Raw genomic sequence first — 20,807 nt, forward strand, 5'->3', positions numbered from 1 at the left:
TCAGAACATGAAATAAATTTTTATGGTGTCCTTAGATTTTAGGAAACAAAACATATGATCATGATATGTTATACAGTTACAATGTTAATTACACAACAAAAGTAAAATTAGTTTATCTTATTTTCAATAAAAATGAAAACTAGTGGAAAATAACTTTCCCATATGTCTCTTAGGGTTATCTTCATTTACACTTACTAAGTTATTTTATCGTAGCTGGAGAGTTATTTCAATGTTTGTAGTGTTTAGCCTGCATTAACACCTCCAAAATCCTGTTTTATGCCTTTCAGAGATTAATAAATGTTAGAAGCTAAAATTTGTAAAGAATTGAATCCTAATTATATTTTTACTTCTGAATTCTTTCAAACATCAAATGTTTTTTAGATCATAGTTTTAGCCACTGCCCACTGGTGACCAGGTGTTCTTAAGCTTAAGAACATTAAAAAAAAAAAAAAAAAAAAAAAACAACAAAAAAAACAGGCCTGACTTTCAAAGTCAGATCTCTAGGGAGTCTGCAAATGTAATTGTTAGGGCATGTGGAGACAAAAGCAACAGTACACTTACCCACCCAAAGCCTGCTTGTCTCAGCATGCGTAATCATCTCAAATCCTTATAAATTAGACATTGCCAAAAAATTTAAGAAAAAATGTTTAGATGTATTCCAGTTACAAAAGTCTATCTGAACCTGAACCAGCATGTTTAAAAGCCTAATGACAATTTAAAAACAAATTACTAGACATTATATATTTTAATTCAATACATGTCATATTTATTAATTTTTAAATAAATATATCTACATATCTCATGGATTGCATTTATTTTCAAAACTGTATAAATTTAATAGGTGCCAAAGTTGTTGGTTTCTTTCTTCCTTGTTCTCCCAAAACATTTTACCCCGGGAAAAGTGCTATTTAATCTCCCATATCTATTTCCAAGTAAAATTTGGTCATCAAAAATGTAGATTTTTTTCTGCTCTTCATATCAGACCATTATTTTTTGTCAAGATATATGAAAAAGATACTGTATCAAGAATGTAGACACCTAAATAATTCATAATAGGCTATTTGTCTGAGTATTTCCCTCATCAGGACCTACCTACCTGTGGTAGTAGAGAAAAAGAGAGACTGACTCAAACTTCCCAGTCAGCTTGCTTTTGTTCGGCAGGTAGGTTTTACAGAAAATCTATTTCCATAGAAACTAATGGATTGCTTAAATTTCGGAGTAACAAAACCTGCTTCTATGCTAATCATAAAAAAGCTTACCCTGCAACCTAATGAATGTCATTTATTCATGCATGCACTTACTGAATTTATACATTTAATAAACATTAATTGAGCACCTACTATGCTTCAGTTGGCGAAAGACAAAATCAGCAAATTCAGGCAGAAAAGTGAGTCCAGTAAATCAATTACAGCAGTATTCAATGAGTTCTACAAAAAAGATGTGCTCCAGATGATGAATGAGTTCAGGTGTCAGGTCTTAAAGCAACTTGGGGAAGGCTTCTGGAAGAGGTTACTTTTGAACTTAAATGTTGGGTAGAAGTTATCTGTGTGTGGAATAAGGAGATGGGAGTTGGGGAGGAAAATATAATTCCTGTAAGAGTCTTCAGTGTGTAAAAAGAAATAATGGCATCATATTTTGTTGCTATTGAACCACTGAGAACACATTTAATATGGCTGCCGAGAATGTGGAAAGCTGGAGAAAGAAAGGTGACAGGTGATGGAAAGCCCTCTGTGTTATATGGAGGAGTTTGAATTTTATCCATCCACAAAATATATATATATATATAAATGTGAAACCATTGAAAATTTTGACCTCATTTGAGTTTCAGGAAGAACATTCTGGGGAAACAGCTGAGAGTGTAAAGAGATAAAAGACAAAATTCTTGTTAAAGGCATGAAGTGAAAAGATTTTGAACTTGTACAGGTGGAAATAGAACAGGAGCTAGATATTTCAGACCAGAGGACAGATGGATGTAGACCATTAGAAAGAAGAGTGTTTCCAGGAGACTGGGTCTGCCAACACTTCCAGTTTTTAATACAGGAAACTGGTGTGAAGTGGGATGCTCCAACAAATTTGTGGAATCAGTAATAGATAAATTCAATCATTAAAACTAAGGCCTTCAATTTAAATGAATATACACTGCTTAAAAAGAAAGCAAAACATGACATTTATTATGTAAACTATCAAATGTTTATTTAAATTTCCATTTAAAATATTTTCAAGTAAAATATGTACAAAAATGGTTATAAAATGGTTGAAGCAACTAGAAGCATGACAGGCATAATACATATAAATACAACCAAAATTCAATTCAATGCAAAGTTGAATGACATCATATTGCACCAAAATTTATTCCATACAAAAGCACATGCATCAAGAGTTTCCATAAGATGAAAACACACTTACTTCATAGCATCTTACCACTTACACAAATAGCCCATAAACACCATCTGGCATTGTGATTGCAGTACCAGAACTCTCCCCAGAGGGAAATCATTTAGCTATAGAAGAATCCATTTTATTTCACATATCACATGCTTGTGCAGGCATCAGTGCTAGGAACCCTAAGAAACAACGCAATCTACAGATGAAAGTCTCTCTGCACCATTTATATCTTCATAGATAAATATCTTAGTTCTCCTAATATGATTGGAATGTGGATGCAGAAATAAAATGCAGTTTTGCTCTTTAAGAATTTATCAATCAGTGTAAGACATTGTATTAAACTTGTATAAAATACACACAATCCTCTTTACTAAGTTTCATGATCACAGTGCCAGAGTGAAGAAACTCTGCTTGAGTTGAGGACTGGTTAGGATATTGAGGATCACTTTTTATCAGCTGGATCTCTCTGTTCTTGTGTTTTCAATCACTAGACCAAACTCACAATGCCCCTGAAATTCTGGGAATGGTACAAGGTCGTAACTAATGCATTCCAGATCCAAGTTAGGGATTTAGCTGGTCTATAAATTACAGTTTAAGCACAGATCAAAGAGATGGCTGCCAGCATATCCTTCAAGGGTAACCTGAGTTCCAAGACTTTCCCACTGGGTTAAATGGATTCCACTTGTTGCAGATTATAAATGCTTGTCAGAGAATATGAAAGATATTTAAATACATTCATAGATAGTACCTAATAATATGTTAACATAAACATAACACACATATTATTTTTCTACCCCTTGGCAACTGAAAATGAAGTTACCATTCCTAGGCCAAATTTTTAGACAAAGCTTTCTAAAACCATCTTTATAAAGTAAATTCAGATATGCTTACAATAAAAAGACATAAAAGATTCATCCTGAGATGAATTCTGAGTCAATAACTAAAAACCATTTCTACCAGTGCATCACTACCATGTAATCCATTCTATGCAAGCTCTACAAATATTGAGTCAAATCCTGTCAGAAAATTAAGACCCAATAAGTTTGCCGAAGTATTCAGTACAAGAGGCCATTTGTCTTGCCTTTTTCTGACATGTGCATACTATAAAATCACAGGTAGCCAACATTTAGTATCAGTAAAAAACAACTACATTTGTTCACCTGTTTGGCATAGGGAGAAAACAATGTATCTCATAGCATTAAATGATACAGTCTTAACACATATGATGCTTATATTTGCAAAGTTCACAAATGTTGAGAAGTTCTAGTGAAAAGTCATACTATTGTGCAAAGATGAAAATTTGGAGCCAATATCTGTATTCAAAATAACCAAAATATATTTTAAAGCAAAATATATCCTGATACTACTATAGATTCTAGGAATTGTCCTAAAAGAGTAAAGTGTTATTTCCTTTCTGAACATGAATAACATCAAAGGAAGAACCCAGTTCTTAAGACTTAAGTAGGAAATTTGTAGAAATTTGATTTATACCAGTAGTAATAACATTCATAAGGAAAAACTATTAGGTAACAATTTTCTCCAAGAAGAGGATCAGATTACTTAAAATTGTTGGAGAATTCTGGTTGTTTGTGTGATAATCATAGTGATTTACATTGCTTTTCTTCTTTCAGAGCAATAAGAAAGTTCTTTGGGGTAGTACTTGAAATAATTCATATACACAGTCATTTAACATAGATTGTTTCTAGTCGAGTATAAGCATACATTCATGGGAACAATCTGTTTCATTCTTCAAAGTATGTTTCTACTTTGGAGTGAAGGAGAAATTCTAGGGAAAAATTAATTCAGAAATCTTTTGAAATAAGACAGTTCAAACCTAGGACCAGGTAACCACATTGCATTGCCTCCCAGTGTGATATGATTGTGCTTCCAAGTATGCATCTAATAAAGTTAATTAGTAGGAGTATTTGATGTCTAAATTTTATAATACACATTTAAGTCAGATCATTCACAACCCAACAAATTATACAGCTTTAACATGCAAAGGCCTAATAGGTTTTCCCACAAGATGCTGTAATAATACCCTGTCACACAAGGTACTCAAAATACAGTCACCACTGCAAAAGAAGATACCTGTGCATTACTCTTTTTTCCCCCTCTGGCTTTCAGCACGGCCTTTTGAGGCTTCAACAAGAGGTAATAAGGACTTAGCAAGCAGTTCTCCTAACCAATACATTAATTCACTTGAAAGTCATACTTTTAAAAAAAATCAGTAGTATATATGTTGAGGAAAAAAAACATGTTCACTTTAGAACAAGTGTGGCCCTCTGTATGGCTCTCAGATGCCTAATGCTCTACAGTTTTGTGAGAGAATTGTTAACTGTAAAGCTGTAAAGGCGGTTATTGGTACTATAAATGTACACTTGATTCAAGTACGCTGAAACACACACATGTAACAGATAGCTATTAGGACACTGTAACAATCCTCTGTGTATTTTAAGGCCAATAGTAACAGAGAGGAGGGAAAAAAATAACTACCAAGAAAATAAAACTAATTGGTGGATTCACACTAAGAAAATCTAGGTAATTATATAAATTCATTGTTATGAGGTTGTAGAAAGGACAATTATCTCACAACATATGGAAAATTGGTGAATTTCCTGTGAGATTATGACTTATGCTTTTGTGAATGTATACCTGATCTAAAATTAGACAAAACATTTATTTTTAGACCAACTAATTGGAAAATACAAGGAAAGAAATAATTATCTCCCAAAATTGACTATTAAAAAATAATTTTTAAGTACAGTACTAATAAACTAAGGACGACCTAGAGATCATACTTTTAGCTATTATTTAAAAATCTTTTTTTCTTTTGAGACGAAGTCTCGCTCTTGTCCCCCAGGCTGGAGTGCAATGATGCGATCTTGGCTCATTGCAACTTCTGCCCCTCGGGTTCAAATGATTCTCCTGCCTTAGCCTCCCGAGTAGCTGGGATTACAGGCGCCCGCCACCACACCCAGCTAATTTTTGTATTTTTAGTAGAGACAGGGTTTCACCATGTTGGCCAGGCTGATCTCGAACTCCTGACCTCAGGTGATTCGCCTGCCTCAGCCTCCCAAAGTGCTGGGATTACAGGCATGAGCCACGGTGCCGGACCTATTTAAAAATCTTTTTAAAGTACAGTACTAATAAACTAAGGACTACCTAGAGATCACACTTTTAGATATTATCTATTTTAACATAGATTAAAAATACTGTTTATATGAAAATTAAGCTTAAATACATGTATAGGTAATAATTATTTTGCCCATATACAAGTAATGTAAACAGAAGCTATCAAGGTGACCCATTATCTACTCTAATTTATATCCACTATGAGCTTCTTCCCAGTTATACAATGCCATATTTTAATTCCTGACTTTGAATGGTTAGGAAAGCAAAATGTAACTCTGTAAACTTGATCAGCACTAATGTACAACATATTATGGAGGGTAAAATGAAGCAAGAATATATTCAAGTAAAATAAAATGTCTTTCATGGGCATTCAAATCCCACATCTCTCTATATTTCTTTCCAAACTAAGAAAAAGAGCTATAATTAAAATCCCATTTATTATTTTTCTATAGTTCAGAATCAACGTATAAAATATGAAAGTGAAACTATCTCCCTATATATCACATCATATATATAGTGAGAAAGCCACTTGTTATATATGGATATTTCAATTAACTCATAAATTTTTAAAAATATATCCTCCATACTTATTTCTAATAGAAAAAAATAACAGGAATTATTTTACTTTACTCACATGGACAATGCAGATTTTGTGGGGGTAGAAGTATACACAACTTTGCTGGTCTTCTTCAACAAAATTAGTACAGAATTCCTAATGCAAAGTTAGGTTCAGGACCTCGAATGGAACATGTCTAAGTGACAGGCACTGAAGCTTAGGTTTCATTAGCTTCCTGCGAGATCCACCTATGCACAGCAAACAACTAATTTTTAATATTTCTCTGACTATATTGCATAACATTAAAATATTGTTACCTTCAGTCACATACTATCTTTCATTTCCTGATTCTCTGGCCTTCAGTTTTTTATCTTTTCATACCTTATACCTCAATTACAAAAGATCAACTTTAACAAAGGTCAGAGTTGCTCCCTTTCTTAGCAGTATATTCATCTGCAAATCAAGATAAAATAATGATTTTCCTGTAGACTGATTACAGTTCATGAGGAATTCTGTTATGTAATTATACTCTTGTTAACCCTCTATTGATATGTCAAATTATAATTGGGGAAACAATTTTACCAGACACATAAGACGAACAGGAAATCTGTTTCAACGTGAATATCTTAGTGTTGGAGAAACTGCCATGCATTGCTAATGTAACCTAATAAGCTGTCCAAATTTTGTGTCCACAGGGCTGAGGAGCTACAGTCTAAATGCATATGCATGTTTGGAACCGAAGTCAGCCATCTTCCCTAGGACAAATCTTTACTCTTCTAAAGAAGGACAAGAATAAGGTCTGCTTTCAGCTAACCATTTATAAGGTTCAGTTTTTCATTGGATCAAAGGAATATAATCTAATACTTTTTAAATGGGGTCACACAGTATTATGAGGAAAATATTTACTGCAAATATTTATAATTGTGTAAGGAGAATCATTCTTTTTAAAATCAAATTGTGCTTTAGCTTTAGAAGTCTTTACTGGATCTTTTAAAATCACAATTAAGTATTTGAGAATCCATCCCCACAAAAATTAAAAAATACTATATTAGTTATTTTAAACAGTATTCATTACTTTTACTTTTTATGTTATAAAAAACTTATGTATATAAACATTTGAATATGCATGGTACAAAGTACAAGTACAGCATATGTAGTAAGTAGTATGTGCGTGTGTGTGTGTCTGTGTATATCATATAAAAATATGAGAAAAATTTTACTTATATAAAAACATATATATAAATAAGTGTTCAGGAGAGTTTTTGAATGGGAATCTGCTGTACGTACTACAATTTTGAATGAAAATTATGGATATTAATTTCCTGATTAAAGGAACTCTGTGTCTTCTCATGATGAGTCCTAAAAATAAGCCAAAATACTACTTAATCTCCATCACTTTTTTTCTTAATTACCGGCTGACTTTTTTTCTGCTTAAAATGGCATTACAATGGCAGGGAAATTTAATAATGCAAAAATCACTTTTGAAAATGAGAAAGAATAATTCTAGTTACCTTTTAAATTGATACTTTTAAAGAGAAATTCAAATCAAAAATAAATAAATTCTGAGACCAATTTGCCACTGTGAATATAAGCACATTAACCCCAGGAAGAGCCAAGAACTACGCAAACCTCTCTGTGAGAATTTACCAGTCTTCTTTCATTTGGCAAGAGAAAGCTCAGGAAAATTTGCTTGTTTAAATTCTATGAGCCTAGTCTATGGGGAAAAAAAATAGGAGTATAAAAGAAAATTTTACCTCCAGCAACATATGATAGGGAGAGATGTGGACAAATGAACAATATTTACTGGAAATAGGAATTATAAATCAAATTTTGAAAACCCTATGCTAAGGAAGGAAGGAGTTTTTATAAATTCACTTAGAGACCCAAACATTAGGTTCAGCTAAAGAAATGTCACTCTTGGATATATATTAAATGTTTTCAAGAGCAAAATTGAAATTACTGAATTGGGAATGCTCCAAATTATAGGTCATCATTTCTATTTCTACTTTGGACAATTTTCTATGAACTCTATGTTTGCCTTTAATAATTTTAATTGGTATAATTCTTTCAAGAATCCTTATTTTCAAATGGACAAAAATTAAAGGATGAAACAACATACTCTGGCCATGACTAACCATTTTACCTTAGATGTTTATAAATAACAGTTCAAAATTTCATCATTATATTGCTCTCATTTGTAAGTTCTACTATATATATATATTTGTATATATACACACACACACACACATATATATGTGTGTGTGTATATATATATATATATATTTTTTTTTTTTTTTTTTTTTTTTTAGAGATGGAGTCTCACTTTGTCACCCAGGCTAGAGTGCAGTGGTGCAATCTTGGCTCACTGCAACCTCCGCCTCGCGGGTTCAAGCAGTTCTCCTGCCTCAGCCTCCTGAATAGCTGAGATTACCAGCATGCGCCACCATGCCCAGCTAATTTTGTATTTTTAGTAGAGACAGGGTTTCTCCATGTTGGTCAGGCTGGTCTAGAACTCCCGACCTCAGGTGATCCACCCACCTCGGCCTCCCAAAGTGCTGGGATTACAGATGTAAGCCACCATGCCCGGCCCACAATATTTTCTAATTCTGGCAAAACAACATCTTCTGAACACAAACACTTATCCACAGATTCTCATTCTTTCAATTTTCTTCTTATCAGTTATCTCTTTTGCAAGTTGAATGATAATTAAGGTGTGGAAATTACTGACAAAGCCTAGATATAGAAGTGGAAATTTTCTAGAAACATCAGTTGTAAATCTTATTTAGCAGTGACATTTCTTTTTCAATTTTTATGTTAATATATGCCTTTTCCTAATTAAGCTGGACAGTTTCATCTGAAGAGATATTTTAACAGAATATAAAATATATAAAGAAAATGCACAAACTGTAAAAATTCATCATCATGTAAAAATAGCCATAAATTTAAAAAACTGTTCAGAATTACTAACATTGCATGGAGATATGATTACAGATATGGGACTATTATTTTGAACATCTTCTTTGTCGGCGATTTCTTTCATGTTGATAATGTAATTTGAAGGCTTAAAATGCATATGTTTAGATATACTCGTCAGGGGTAAGTTATTAGTGAAACAGGTGGTTGCTCTAACGAGGATTTAATACCAAACTGACTCAGTGTATAAAGATGTGTTATACACTTTCCTGATCAAACTGATGTGAAAAAAAATGACAGATAACTAAAACTTCCTGATAATGAATGAAAAAACATCTGACATAATAAATTCCCAAGGATTTTTACTCAAACATAACTCCTGGATGTGTCTCATAAACAGTAGCTCCTAGAAACTCTTCTTTAATGTATTCAACAATCCCCACTGACCTTTGTTCAAAATGCTCTGGGTATAATCCACTAAAGCATGAGTGTTATCTAAATTGGTATCTAAGGGGAAGCAATGCAATGTCAATGTAAAATAAATTTCTTTCTCTCCTCTTGGCCATAATCATGATGTATGCTTTTTTTCAGAATTGAAAACACTTTTCACAGTATAGTCATCTATAGTGTGTAAAACCATCTTTACAAAACCCATATATACAGAAAAATCTCAGTCTTCAATTTGAAGGTTCTTTGCCGTGCTAACATATGTTGTAGAGAATGACCACATAGTAATTGTCTAGTCTTTTCTCCTAACCCCAATAGGTAGGTATCAGAGACTCAAGAATTGTGCAACTCATAGAATAACTGCATATTCGCTTTCTATAACTACATAGAGTTATAACTAAATTTCTTAGAAATTAGTCTGAATATTCTAAAATATATGAATAAAAATAACTGACTCCTTTTGTTTATCACCAAAGTTGTAATTCTCTGGACTTTCAGAAAATGAAGTAACAATCCCTATTTTTTGTCTCCCCTTGGGCAGATTGTCAAGATCTCAAGTCCATTAGTTCATAACTTATCTTCTTCTGGTACAACTTCCAGTATTATTTGTAATGTTCTGGTTATTCTCTCTACAAAGAAATAAAAATAAATTAAAAATGCATGGAAATCAGAAATGCATAAAAACAGCAAAATATGAATTATTTTGGGTTGAATACCAAAAACACACAACTATCTACTTCATAGAGCACTTTCAAGAATTATTTACTTCATTAGAATTCTATCATGCTCAATTAATTTATTTGTCACTTCTGTAACTTCCCATGATGGCTTCTCAGCAAGAATACATTAATATTTTGCATTCAAATAAGGATTTTTATTCATGGACCAGAAGGGTGAAAATATTTTGAAACAGTAGGACCAATATATAAATAAATGTTTAAAAATACACTTCATATTCAGTTTAAAATTGGTTTATTCTTTTTGCACCTATGAGATTACAATCAGTTCCTCAGAAGAATCTGGAGGAGAATCAGAATATAATTTTCATTCTCTAACTGGTAACATGTTATTGAGAATATTGTCGTATCTCCTAGGGCCTAATTTGCCTAATCTGTAGAATGAGAGACTAAATCAGTGATTCTCAAAGTGCAGTCCCTGGACCAACAAAATTAGCATCAACTACCATATTAGAAATGCATCTTTTCAAGCTCAATCCTAGACCTACTAAATTAGAAACTGAAGATGGGGCCTAGCAGTCTGTAATTCTGATAGACACAAAAATGTAGGAACTGAGGGCATCCCGAGAAAGGCTGGCTCCAGTGTTCAGAAAGAGGTCTACCTTTTTTCCTTCAGAACCATTGAGCTAGATGATTCCCAAGGTCATTTTATCTCAGCAGTTCTAGAACTCTATGACCTTGGTTGCTGGTGACATTAGTTCTTGTTTGCCTCTTTTTTTCTTTTTTTTTTTTTTTTTGAGGCAGAGTTTCACTCTTGTTGCCCAGGTTAGCGCACAATGGTACGATCTCGGCTCACTGAAACCTCCACCTCCCAGATTCAAGCGATTCTCCTGCCTCAGCCTCCCAAGTATCTGGGATTACAGGTATGCACCACCACACCCGGCTAATTTTGTATTTTTAGTAGAGACGGGGTTTCACCATGTTGGTCTGGGTGGTCTTGAACTCCTGGCCTCAAGTGATTTGCCTGCCTCGACCTCCCAAAGTGCTGGGATTACAGGTGTGAGCCACCATGCCCAGTCAGTTTGCTTCTTATCTTTGTAATGAATTCCTACAGAACCTTTTCAATGTCCTGCTAGTCCTGGAGCTGTTTAGAGCCTGACCTTTTGATGGTTTCAGACCCAGATAGTCTTTCAACTGGACATAGAATCTTTCTCCTCATTCATGGCTTGTTATCTGTAATAGCTCCTTTCAAGCCATATTTAATGACATTTTAAAAGGTATTTTTTTCAGGCCAGGTGCAGTGGCTCATGCCTGTAATCCCAGCACTTTGGGAGGCTGAGGTGGGTGGATCACCTGGGGTCGGGAGTTCGAGACCAGCCCCACTAACATGGAGAAACCTCGTCTCTACTAAAAATACAAAAGTAGCTGGGTGTGATGGTGCATGCCTGTACTCCCAGCTACTCAGGAGGCTGAGGCAGGAGAATCACTTGAACCCAGGAGGCAGAGGTTGCTGTAAGCCGAGATTGCGCCATTACACTCCAGCGTGGGCAACAAGAACAAAACTCCATCTCAAAAAAAAAAAAAAAAAAAGTATTTTTTCATCCTTTTCTTTCTGTGTTTGTCAAAGATACTGTCCTCAGCCCACTAATTTTACAGTCTACATTAATTGTAAAGGGCCCAGCACAGTCTCGGTAAATTATAAACTCTATGTGAATGTTTCCTAAATAAACTGTATTTTACACAGCCCACTCTTTACATTGAGATGTAAGTGCAGCTAAGGGAGCACTCAAGAGCAATTAAAGCCCATATTTTCAGAAAAGGGAAATGACAAACTTTTATTCTATAAAAATAGGCATTTGTGGGAAAAGGAAATATTAATAAATAGTAAAGAAAATGTAGCTTAGACAGAGAAGGGGCTAGGGATATGTGACAGTAGTTTAAAACAAACAGAAAAACAAGAGATCTCAGGCATCTGCAATGGCCAAATGAAAAGCAGTGATGTTAAAGAGACATCATCTACAGCCCTGTCTCCCTAAAGAGATCCTCCTGCCCATAGCCTCCTGAACTAATCTCCATGACTGCCCTACACACCCAACATGAAAGCCTTTTCCAAAAATGTTTCTCTATATTCAGGGACCTCCAGATGTCTGCTATCTTAGACATCTTGCTTCCCCATGTCATAACATTGCCTCCATTCAGACAAATGAGGAGCAACTTAGATCCTGCTGCTTCCCTAATGTGCCATTCTCCTTCCTAAAAGTTTGGTTTGGGTCCGTTATTCGGTAGCACATGGCCATAGAATCTCTCTTCCGGTTTTGCACACTTTCTGCTATCTTTCCTCTTCCTTTGTGTTTAATCAGCCCTGTTGACAATATCCAATGTGTCTTTCTTATGTGATCTCTCTTGGAATCTTAGGATTTGAATGACTTTCATCATAATGAAGGCTTCTGCAGAGTAATTGATTTTGACCATGAGTACCTGTTGGAGTCACAGCAACTTTTCCTTCTAGATTATCTTACAGCAGTGGACCAGACAGCAGTGCTCAAGAGAGGCAAGTATGTCTTTAAGGAAGCTTCTTGCTTGCCTGGGAAAGCTGCAGAGTATGTGGCATTCAACTGTCATGTCTACATCCATGTTCAAAAACAGTCTTTCAGCTTTAAGGATAATCAATCCGTGGTACTCTTTCTTTAAATAAAGGTGTGTTAATGAGTCTGCATTTGGTATTTTCAGTAACTGTAAGGTACAGGACCAAATAACAGTTGTAGTATTTTTAGCTTTACCTTTCATGTTCAGTAGTTATTCTTGAAATAATTTGAAACAACAACTGACCCTGCAAAATTTGATTTACCCAACCATACCTGGTACCAATAGGGGAACTACAGCAAAAATTGCCACGTTTGTGATGTAGCACAAGGCCATTTTTTCTTCTGGAAGTCTTCATAAGAATAATAGTATTTTTTTAAGGCTACAAATATTTTCACAAGCATGTTCTCATTTTATTCTTACAATGAAGATAGTTTGGACCCCTAAGAAATGTAGGCAAGCTTAATTAACTTATATATTGCACTGCAGTCTTTGTGAACAGTCTGTTAAATGCATTATTCAGCTGTCAGTGATTTAACATAAATGAAGTTCTTTTGACCCACTGTATGCAGCATATGCTTTTAGGACTCTGGAGTTGCAAACTCACTGTCCACAAAGATGCATTACAGTCATTCTGCTGGTGTTTCCCAGTCTGATTTTTTATAATCAAAGATTTTGTTTAAATAAGGCTGTCCTCTATCTCTCTCCCTGAGCAGGAGGGACCCCACTTCCAGTCACCCCACTCAACCCCGTGACAAGGTTTGGCTGATCAATAGAGACAGCCAAGTAAAACGGCTGCTGTGAGTCCTGGCCCAGGTTTGCCAGGTCTTGCTATCTTTGTGTATTTGCATATGTCATTGGGGTATCTGCCCCTTTTTCCTCGCGTGAGAGGCTTGTGTTTCTATAAGTAAATAAATAATATAACTAACCCACCAGAAGAATAAACCACTCTGTCACAGATGGCAGAAAAAAGCTTTCCGTGTATGTCACCATTCCCTTAAGAGCATGTTTTCTTTTCTCCCTAGAAATGCTATCAAACAAAAAGTGGTTCAATACTGGCATCCTGTGGCTGGAGAGATTTATCAAATCTCTGAAAATCTCAGCTCCTTGGATTCTGAACATTCCCTGGCTGTCAGTTCTCAGCAGCCTTTCACTATTTTCCGAGTGCTATTTGGTTACCTCTCATTTTTCATGGAAACAACCTAGGTAAAATGTATTTTGATAGACTATCATTTTCACAGGGCTAATCTACTCATGCATTATCAGGGTAAAAATAAATGATAATATAAAGGTTATGGATTTTTACCTAATGAAAGAACATGATAGTAAATCATTGAACAAACTGCTCCAAGCAAAGGCTCTTCGTCTCTAAGTTCACATTGAGTTTCTCTCTAACAACAAGATCATAGAGTAGTTGGGAGAAGGGTCAGGGCGCTGCTTCAGGTTTCTGTTGTTTGTGTGTCTGTGTGTGAGTGTTTTGTTTTGGCCAAAGGCTAAGAAAATACTTCCTATTGCAGCAATAAGTATTATGAATTTTCTTTATTTTACTACAAGAATGCTGCCTCAGAGAAAAATCAAACAAAATTACAGAGGACTGTTGCTTTTTGCTACTCACTTTCAAGGCAGCTATAAAGATAAAGAGTTACAATGATTGCAGTTTGAAAGCAGAATTGCCATGCTCCCTGGTAAGACTTAATGGCATTTTTGAGAACCAAATAACCATTATGGGACTACTCCATTGCTGCTAGTTTCACAAATGGCTAACACTAAATTTGGAGGCCTTGGAAATGTTCAAAACATCATTAGAGATAGAAAAATAGCAAAAAACTTTAAAATCACATGAACACCAAAAGACATCAATGAAGGATCAAGCATGAAAACTGCTTATTGGGATGAACTGACAAAGAAATAATACAAAGTACACACGTGTTTGTTAGCAAGAGGAAAGAACTATTAGAGTTGGCTGACTCCAAACAGGAGGAACAAAATGCCTGCTAAAGTGGGATGGAACAATGGCTTTGCTCTTTCATCATGCTCCCTCTCTTCTAGTCTAACTCTAGCACCACCAGCTCTTTCTAACTCAATTCTCTTAATTTTCTGTGCTGTTCAGGGGTTTTAACTGTCTCGGTTAGTATGGGAGACAGACATAGATTTCACGGCGATGAGTGCTAATCTATCCTAAATGTTAGCAATGAATAAAGCAACCCTAATGGTAAATGGTATTTAATAAGATCCCTTTTCCCTCAGAACAGGCTGTATATTTAGTGTCTAGAACACAGAAAACTTAAAAATATTCCACAGAAGGCTAGTGTGATCTGAGAAGAAATAGAGATTAAATACTCAGTTAAGGCAATCAGTGTGCCTGTGTCAGCCATAAAGCACCTCATTTGTATAGTAACATTTCTTTGGGGAAACAAAATCCAGATATAAATAGTAGTATAAGATCTAAAGATGCAAAATTCCAATTGAATGCTAATAAAAGGTATTAACAAAACTCTGCTTTAAAGGACTGACTTCTCAATGAGTCTGCACAGCACACTAGAGATTCAATATGCATATCAAGGTTTTTGGTTGTTTGTTTTTTAGTATGGCATTATTTATTAATAATTTAACCAGAAATCTCCCTAAACTTTTAACTGGAATTTAAAAAATTAATTATGGTAAACTAAGTAAATTAAAACAAAAAGTATGAAAGCTATGTTCTAAGCTCACCACATTGACCAGCGAGAATAGATCTGCCCTTCTGGCTATATTTGTTACCTACCTATCTCTCTCTCTCTCTATCTCTCTCTCTCTCTCCCCCACCTTCCACAAGGGATCCAGTCTAGAATGAGCATGAACTTAGAAGTCCAGCAGATGTGGGTTCAATTCCTAGTTATATGGTTTAAAATACGTACACTCAAAAATAAATTCTCCATTTTCCTGAGCCGTGGTTTTCTCATCTGGACTTGGGAATAATAGCACTTCACCCATCAACCTTGTTGAGGATTACTTGAGATGATCATGTAGGGGAAAGGACTCAGGAGAGCCTCTGACAGAGAGATATGCTTTTAACACAGACTGTTCATAAGCACCCTTCCTACCTAGTGATCTACTATGTTTTCTCCTTCCCCAATTTAACTGGTCACCAAGTCTTGCTGATTTTTCCTTTTAGTATGTGTCACTTTCTCTCAGACCCTGCTGATACTGCCTGTCTTCAGAATCCCCCTCAATTCTCATCAGGATTGCTGCAGTAACCACCAAAGTCAATATTCTGTCTTCAGCCCCAACCTATCTTAATCCATCCTCACAACCCCCAGGGTGATTCTCCTAAAATATAAAACTGCCTGAGTTTGACTTTCAGCTATTCTACTTTATATCTGTATGACTTGGAACAAGCGACCTGAATTCTCTCATGCTATAATTCAAAGCCTATTAACTGGGGATAATAATTTTCCTACCTCAGTAGGATATTATATGAATTAAATAAAGTCTTGTTCCTCTCCCTGTGTCCATGTGTCCTCATTGTTCTACTCCCACTTATGAGTGAGGACATGTGCTGTTTGCTTTTCTGTTCCTGTGTTAGTTTACTGAGAATGATGATTTCTAATTTCATCCATGTCCCTACAAAGGACATGAACTCATCATTTTTTATGGCTGCATAGTATTCAATCATATATATGTGCCACATTTTCCTTATCCAGTCTATCATTGATGGGCATTTGGGTTGGTTCTAAGTTTTTGCTATTGTAAATAGTGCTGTAGTAAACATACGTGTGCATGTGTCTTTATAGTAGAATGATTTATAAACCTTTGGGTATATACCCAGTAATGGGATTACTGGGTCAAATGATATTTCTGGTTCTAGATTCTTGAAGAATTGCCACACTGTTTTCCACAATGGTTGAACTAATTTACATTCCCACCATAGCACATGTATACCTATGTAACAAACCTGCATGTTCTGCACATTTACTCCAGAACTTAAAGTAAAATTAAAAAAAAATTAAATGAAGTCATACATGTGCACACATATGTGGAAGCTGCTATTGTTCTCTCCATTGTTCTTGTTATTATAATCCTTCATGAGTCACCCTTCCTTTTAAGGTAGCATAATGTTTAAGGCATTTGCAGGCCACTGCCTAACTCCCCAACAAATCTCATGTCACTCATCAAGTTACATGTTATGATACAGAATCACTAAACTGCATTCAAACTAGAAGGAAAATAATTAGGTTAGTAAGGGATTCAAAGAGAGATTAGGTCGTTTAGAGAACTACTGATAAAATTTCATTTAAAACAAAGCTGTTTCTCCTAAGAAGTGATTACAGCAGCCCAGACTAATATCCGAAAGGATTCAATGGCTGTACCCTAAATGTCCTTCCTGCCAAAAAGCAGTTCCAATTAAAATGCCATAATGTTCTCAAATCATCAATTGTGCCACTTACATTTTTAACTGTTTGTTAAGTATATTATGTATGTATACCTTTACGGGTTTTCTACATGGTGTTGCACAATGTCCTGAAAGTATTTAAAATTCTTACCTGACATTATTCTAAACCACCTGGGTTTCTTGTCCCATATAATAAAGAGATAATATGCAGGAACTCCAGTCAGAGTGATGACGAAGCCAATCCCTGTACTAAATGGGTCCGAATAGAGGGAAAGGGCAACCATGAAGAGGCATGTGAAGGAAAACAAAGCTGGGATGAACAGTGGCACCTGGAACACAGAACACAAAAAAGTCACTTCAAACATCTTCAAGCAACAGAAGCTGGGTTTGAGATGAGCGTGTCAGTCATGACATATACTTTAGTGATATGCTGTAGTCATGCGATCAGGTGACAGGCACCAGCATGCCTTAGTAGCAAAATCTCTTTCATGGTGCACAGATAATATATTAAACATACTCCCTTAAATGTAATTCAACTTAATTTAAATTGTTTTAAAATCTTTGGATAGAACAAACTCTAAGGACAAAAAAGGATACTTTATTAGAGATGTTCTGTTGGAATTATTTTACTAGTTAAATGCCACGATGATTTATGGTTTTGATTTTAAAAGACTGGCTCTTTGATAATTATGATTAGAACCCACTTTAATGTGGAGTCAAGAGCACCGGCTGCTTGTTACATGTTAAAGTCTTTCAGTGCATATTGATTTTTCTGTTGAGATCCACAATAATAACTGACAGGAATAAAACAAGCCAACTCCTATTCAACTGCTAATAAAGATGCCGCCAGCATTAGGCAATGAATATTACTAGAAACAAACCCTGACAATGTGACTGACAACCTTATCTATGCCATTTTTAAAAACAAATAAATGGTGAGGTCAAATCAATCCATGAGTCAAGTCTGAAGAAGATGACAAGCTTTTTCTCCAGTCCTCCAAAACGGAGATGCTTACTTATGGTAAATGGGTATTAAGTGGCAAATTCGTAGAGCTTCTCTTTCCCTGTATGTTTTACATTTCTATTCCTTTTAGAGTGTATAATATGGAGAAAGAGCAATGTAACAAGTCACAGCATTTAAGTACTTAAAATGCCTATTTTGTAAAGGCAAATTCCTTTTTGGAATTAGCATTAACAAACTATCTCCCTACAAAGTAACTCCCTTACTCTTTCTCACCATGGCTGTCTACAACTCCAGCATAAAGACAGACAGAAGTAGCCCATACTTTGAGTATATCAGGTCATTGAACACATTTATGAAAAATCAACATACCAAACATTCATCCATACAGTCATTTTTCAAAAATGTGACATACAAAGTTCAAGCCCATCACATAAAAAATTGGATGAACTGTTTTTTTTCTAACTTAAAATAAATCCAACAGGACAGCACTGCCTGCAAGAGTTAAACATTTTTATTCCACAGATGCTGCCCCCAGCCCAACCTCCCCATCAGCAAGTTATGACAAAGGGAGGACTAGGTATTAGGAGAAAGATTTATGTAAACCCATCAAGATTGCTGAGGTTACCTTGAAAGGACGATGCATATCTGGGCATTTGTATCGAAGATAAATCAGCCCAGCAACTGCCAGCCCAATAAAAAGCCACCTGGCAAAACTGAGGAAATTCAAAAGACTGTCGAGGTCTCCAGAGAAGAGCATTATCATTGTCAAAGGGTGCTGAGGGGGGAAAGGGAAGCAAGCTTGGTGAATTCAGTGAAAACACAGATGATTAACAACAAAAACCTCACTACGCATTATGACCTTTTTCAAACAATTATTTATACCGATAAATTATCATCATAGTTAAAACTTGGATTTGACTAATCTCTTTTCTGTATTCTGTTGTCATAATCCATTTACACACCAGTAACAGTATGAGAGTGATATGGCCATTATACTTTATTCAAGTGGAATTCTATATGAATGTTGTGTTTTGTTTTTAGTTCCTTTTGCATTTGAGAGAAGATAGTATGTTTTCAAAGAGTAAAAGAAAGGGTACTCAATGACTCAAAATTGAAAGACTCAAAGATTGAGATGATTAGTAAATAACCGATAATGAACAGTAAAAGAGACCCAACTGGAAGATTTACAGAAAGCTCTGCAAATGCTCTCTGGTGAGCTCTTGGCTATCCACACCCAGGAAACACAGACACTCATAGGTGATTCTGTTGGCTCTTGATTGCAAAACATTGACCTTTTTTCCTCCACATTTACTCTCCTGGTGTGCTTGCTGTGTGTGACCCTCAAGACCACACAGACACTCATAGGTGATTCTGTTGGCTCTTGATTGCAAAACATTGACCTTTTTTCCTCCACATTTACTCTCCTGGTGTGCTTGCTCTGTGTGACCCTCAAGACCACGGAGAAGAATGAAGTGCAGAGATCGGCTTAGCAAGTCTCTGCAGCTGCACATGCCAAGGACAGCATGACTGATAGCAGAGGCTTAAAATGAAAGCCCTCTTCACGGAACAATACATTCTGTTCCCACAAGTGACGTTAACGTCCAGATTCTGCACAGAGAGTACACATACTTTAAAAAGAAATTTCAAGGAAACGTTCTGAAACAAATTAAATGCATGAAAAAAATGTTCAGTGCATTCTATGGTGCTCCTGACAACAGATTCCAGTTCAGAGAAATGTTACAAAATCATCAGTAAAAATGAATATAACATTGCCAATGGGTATTTGAGGACTTTTACACCTCATACAGTCTTTTGTAGCTCACATTTCACAACACTTTGCTCTGCAGAAAGAATTTTACAACTCAAATTTACCTCATGGTGCTTTTATTTTTATCCTGCAGGATAAAAGAGACTTGCTCTCAAATGTCTCAAATGAATCATGGCACTGTCTAGGATTTTATCAATTCTTTCAATAATTTTGTGTGCATTTCATTATTAGGTGCCTAGATGATACATCTGGGTACTTTTTGGACTGTAGCTTTTTGCTCTACTTTCCTTAAGTCGTTGGGACTTAATACTGTACATTCTTTTCTGTGAGGTGCTATGTCGATGAGAGGAGCCAAGCTAATCATTTTCCTTAGACCTTACACATTTCTGCAAAGATGAAAGAGAGGTGATGTGATTTTTTGCCCCAAAGCATCAAAAAAAAATAGGCATCAGAAACATGGAGTAAAGGGAAGAGATGGAAGATATCCTGCCTCCCAAATTCCACCATGACATACATTAGCAATGAATGAGAAAGTAAAGTGCTATCTAATGTCTGGTTGGAATTCCTTTTTGCTAACCTATTATTCAAGGTTATATCTAGATATACTTGTTAATATGCATTACCAAAACAATAACAGCTGGCAGAGGAGTGTGCTTGCGGACATGAATCATGGAGAGGATTTCTGGAAGGTGACCCTCTCGAGACGCAACATAGAATAACCTGATGGGAGAGAAATGTGGGTGGAGTTGACTGTATGATTGATCATTTCAAAGGGAAAATCCAAAAATCCCAGAGAAAACGTGCATCTTTTCATACCAAATGGTGAGGCATTCCTTAGGTGATTGCTTAAGTTCACTTTTCAAATAAGGTGGAGAAATATCATAGGAAATCTAAATTTGAATTATGCAAAATCTGCCAACATTATATTATTCTTTGAAGAGAAAGAATAGCAATATCTGACTCGGCATAGCTCTCTCTACATATAAATAGCTGATGGGAAATCTAGT

The 20,807-nt window shown here is 35.5% G+C and overlaps 1 protein-coding gene and 1 long non-coding RNA gene across 2 annotated transcripts in view; one reads left to right on the plus strand and one right to left on the minus strand.

The window, feature by feature from the left end:
- Positions 1–6,864, plus strand: part of LOC134739468 (uncharacterized) — a 62,760-nt gene extending 55,896 nt beyond the window's left edge. Inside the window, exon 3 of the long non-coding RNA XR_010126141.1 lies at positions 6,772–6,864. This is a non-coding gene — a long non-coding RNA (uncharacterized LOC134739468). The remainder of the gene's footprint in view (positions 1–6,771) is intronic.
- Positions 2,168–20,807, minus strand: part of SLC7A11 (solute carrier family 7 member 11) — a 78,426-nt gene continuing 59,786 nt past the window's right edge. The window contains exons 9-12 of the mRNA XM_054484380.2: positions 20,424–20,520; positions 18,658–18,807; positions 17,220–17,397; positions 2,168–10,065 (exon numbers count right to left, since the gene is read on the minus strand). Of these exons, the coding sequence (XP_054340355.1) occupies positions 10,004–10,065; positions 17,220–17,397; positions 18,658–18,807; positions 20,424–20,520 (487 nt within the window). The 3' untranslated portion in view covers positions 2,168–10,003. The remainder of the gene's footprint in view (positions 10,066–17,219; positions 17,398–18,657; positions 18,808–20,423; positions 20,521–20,807) is intronic.

The sequence above is a fragment of the Pongo pygmaeus genome, chromosome 3, assembly GCF_028885625.2.
Source record: "Pongo pygmaeus isolate AG05252 chromosome 3, NHGRI_mPonPyg2-v2.0_pri, whole genome shotgun sequence".
Taxonomy (NCBI): Eukaryota; Metazoa; Chordata; class Mammalia; order Primates; family Hominidae; genus Pongo; species Pongo pygmaeus.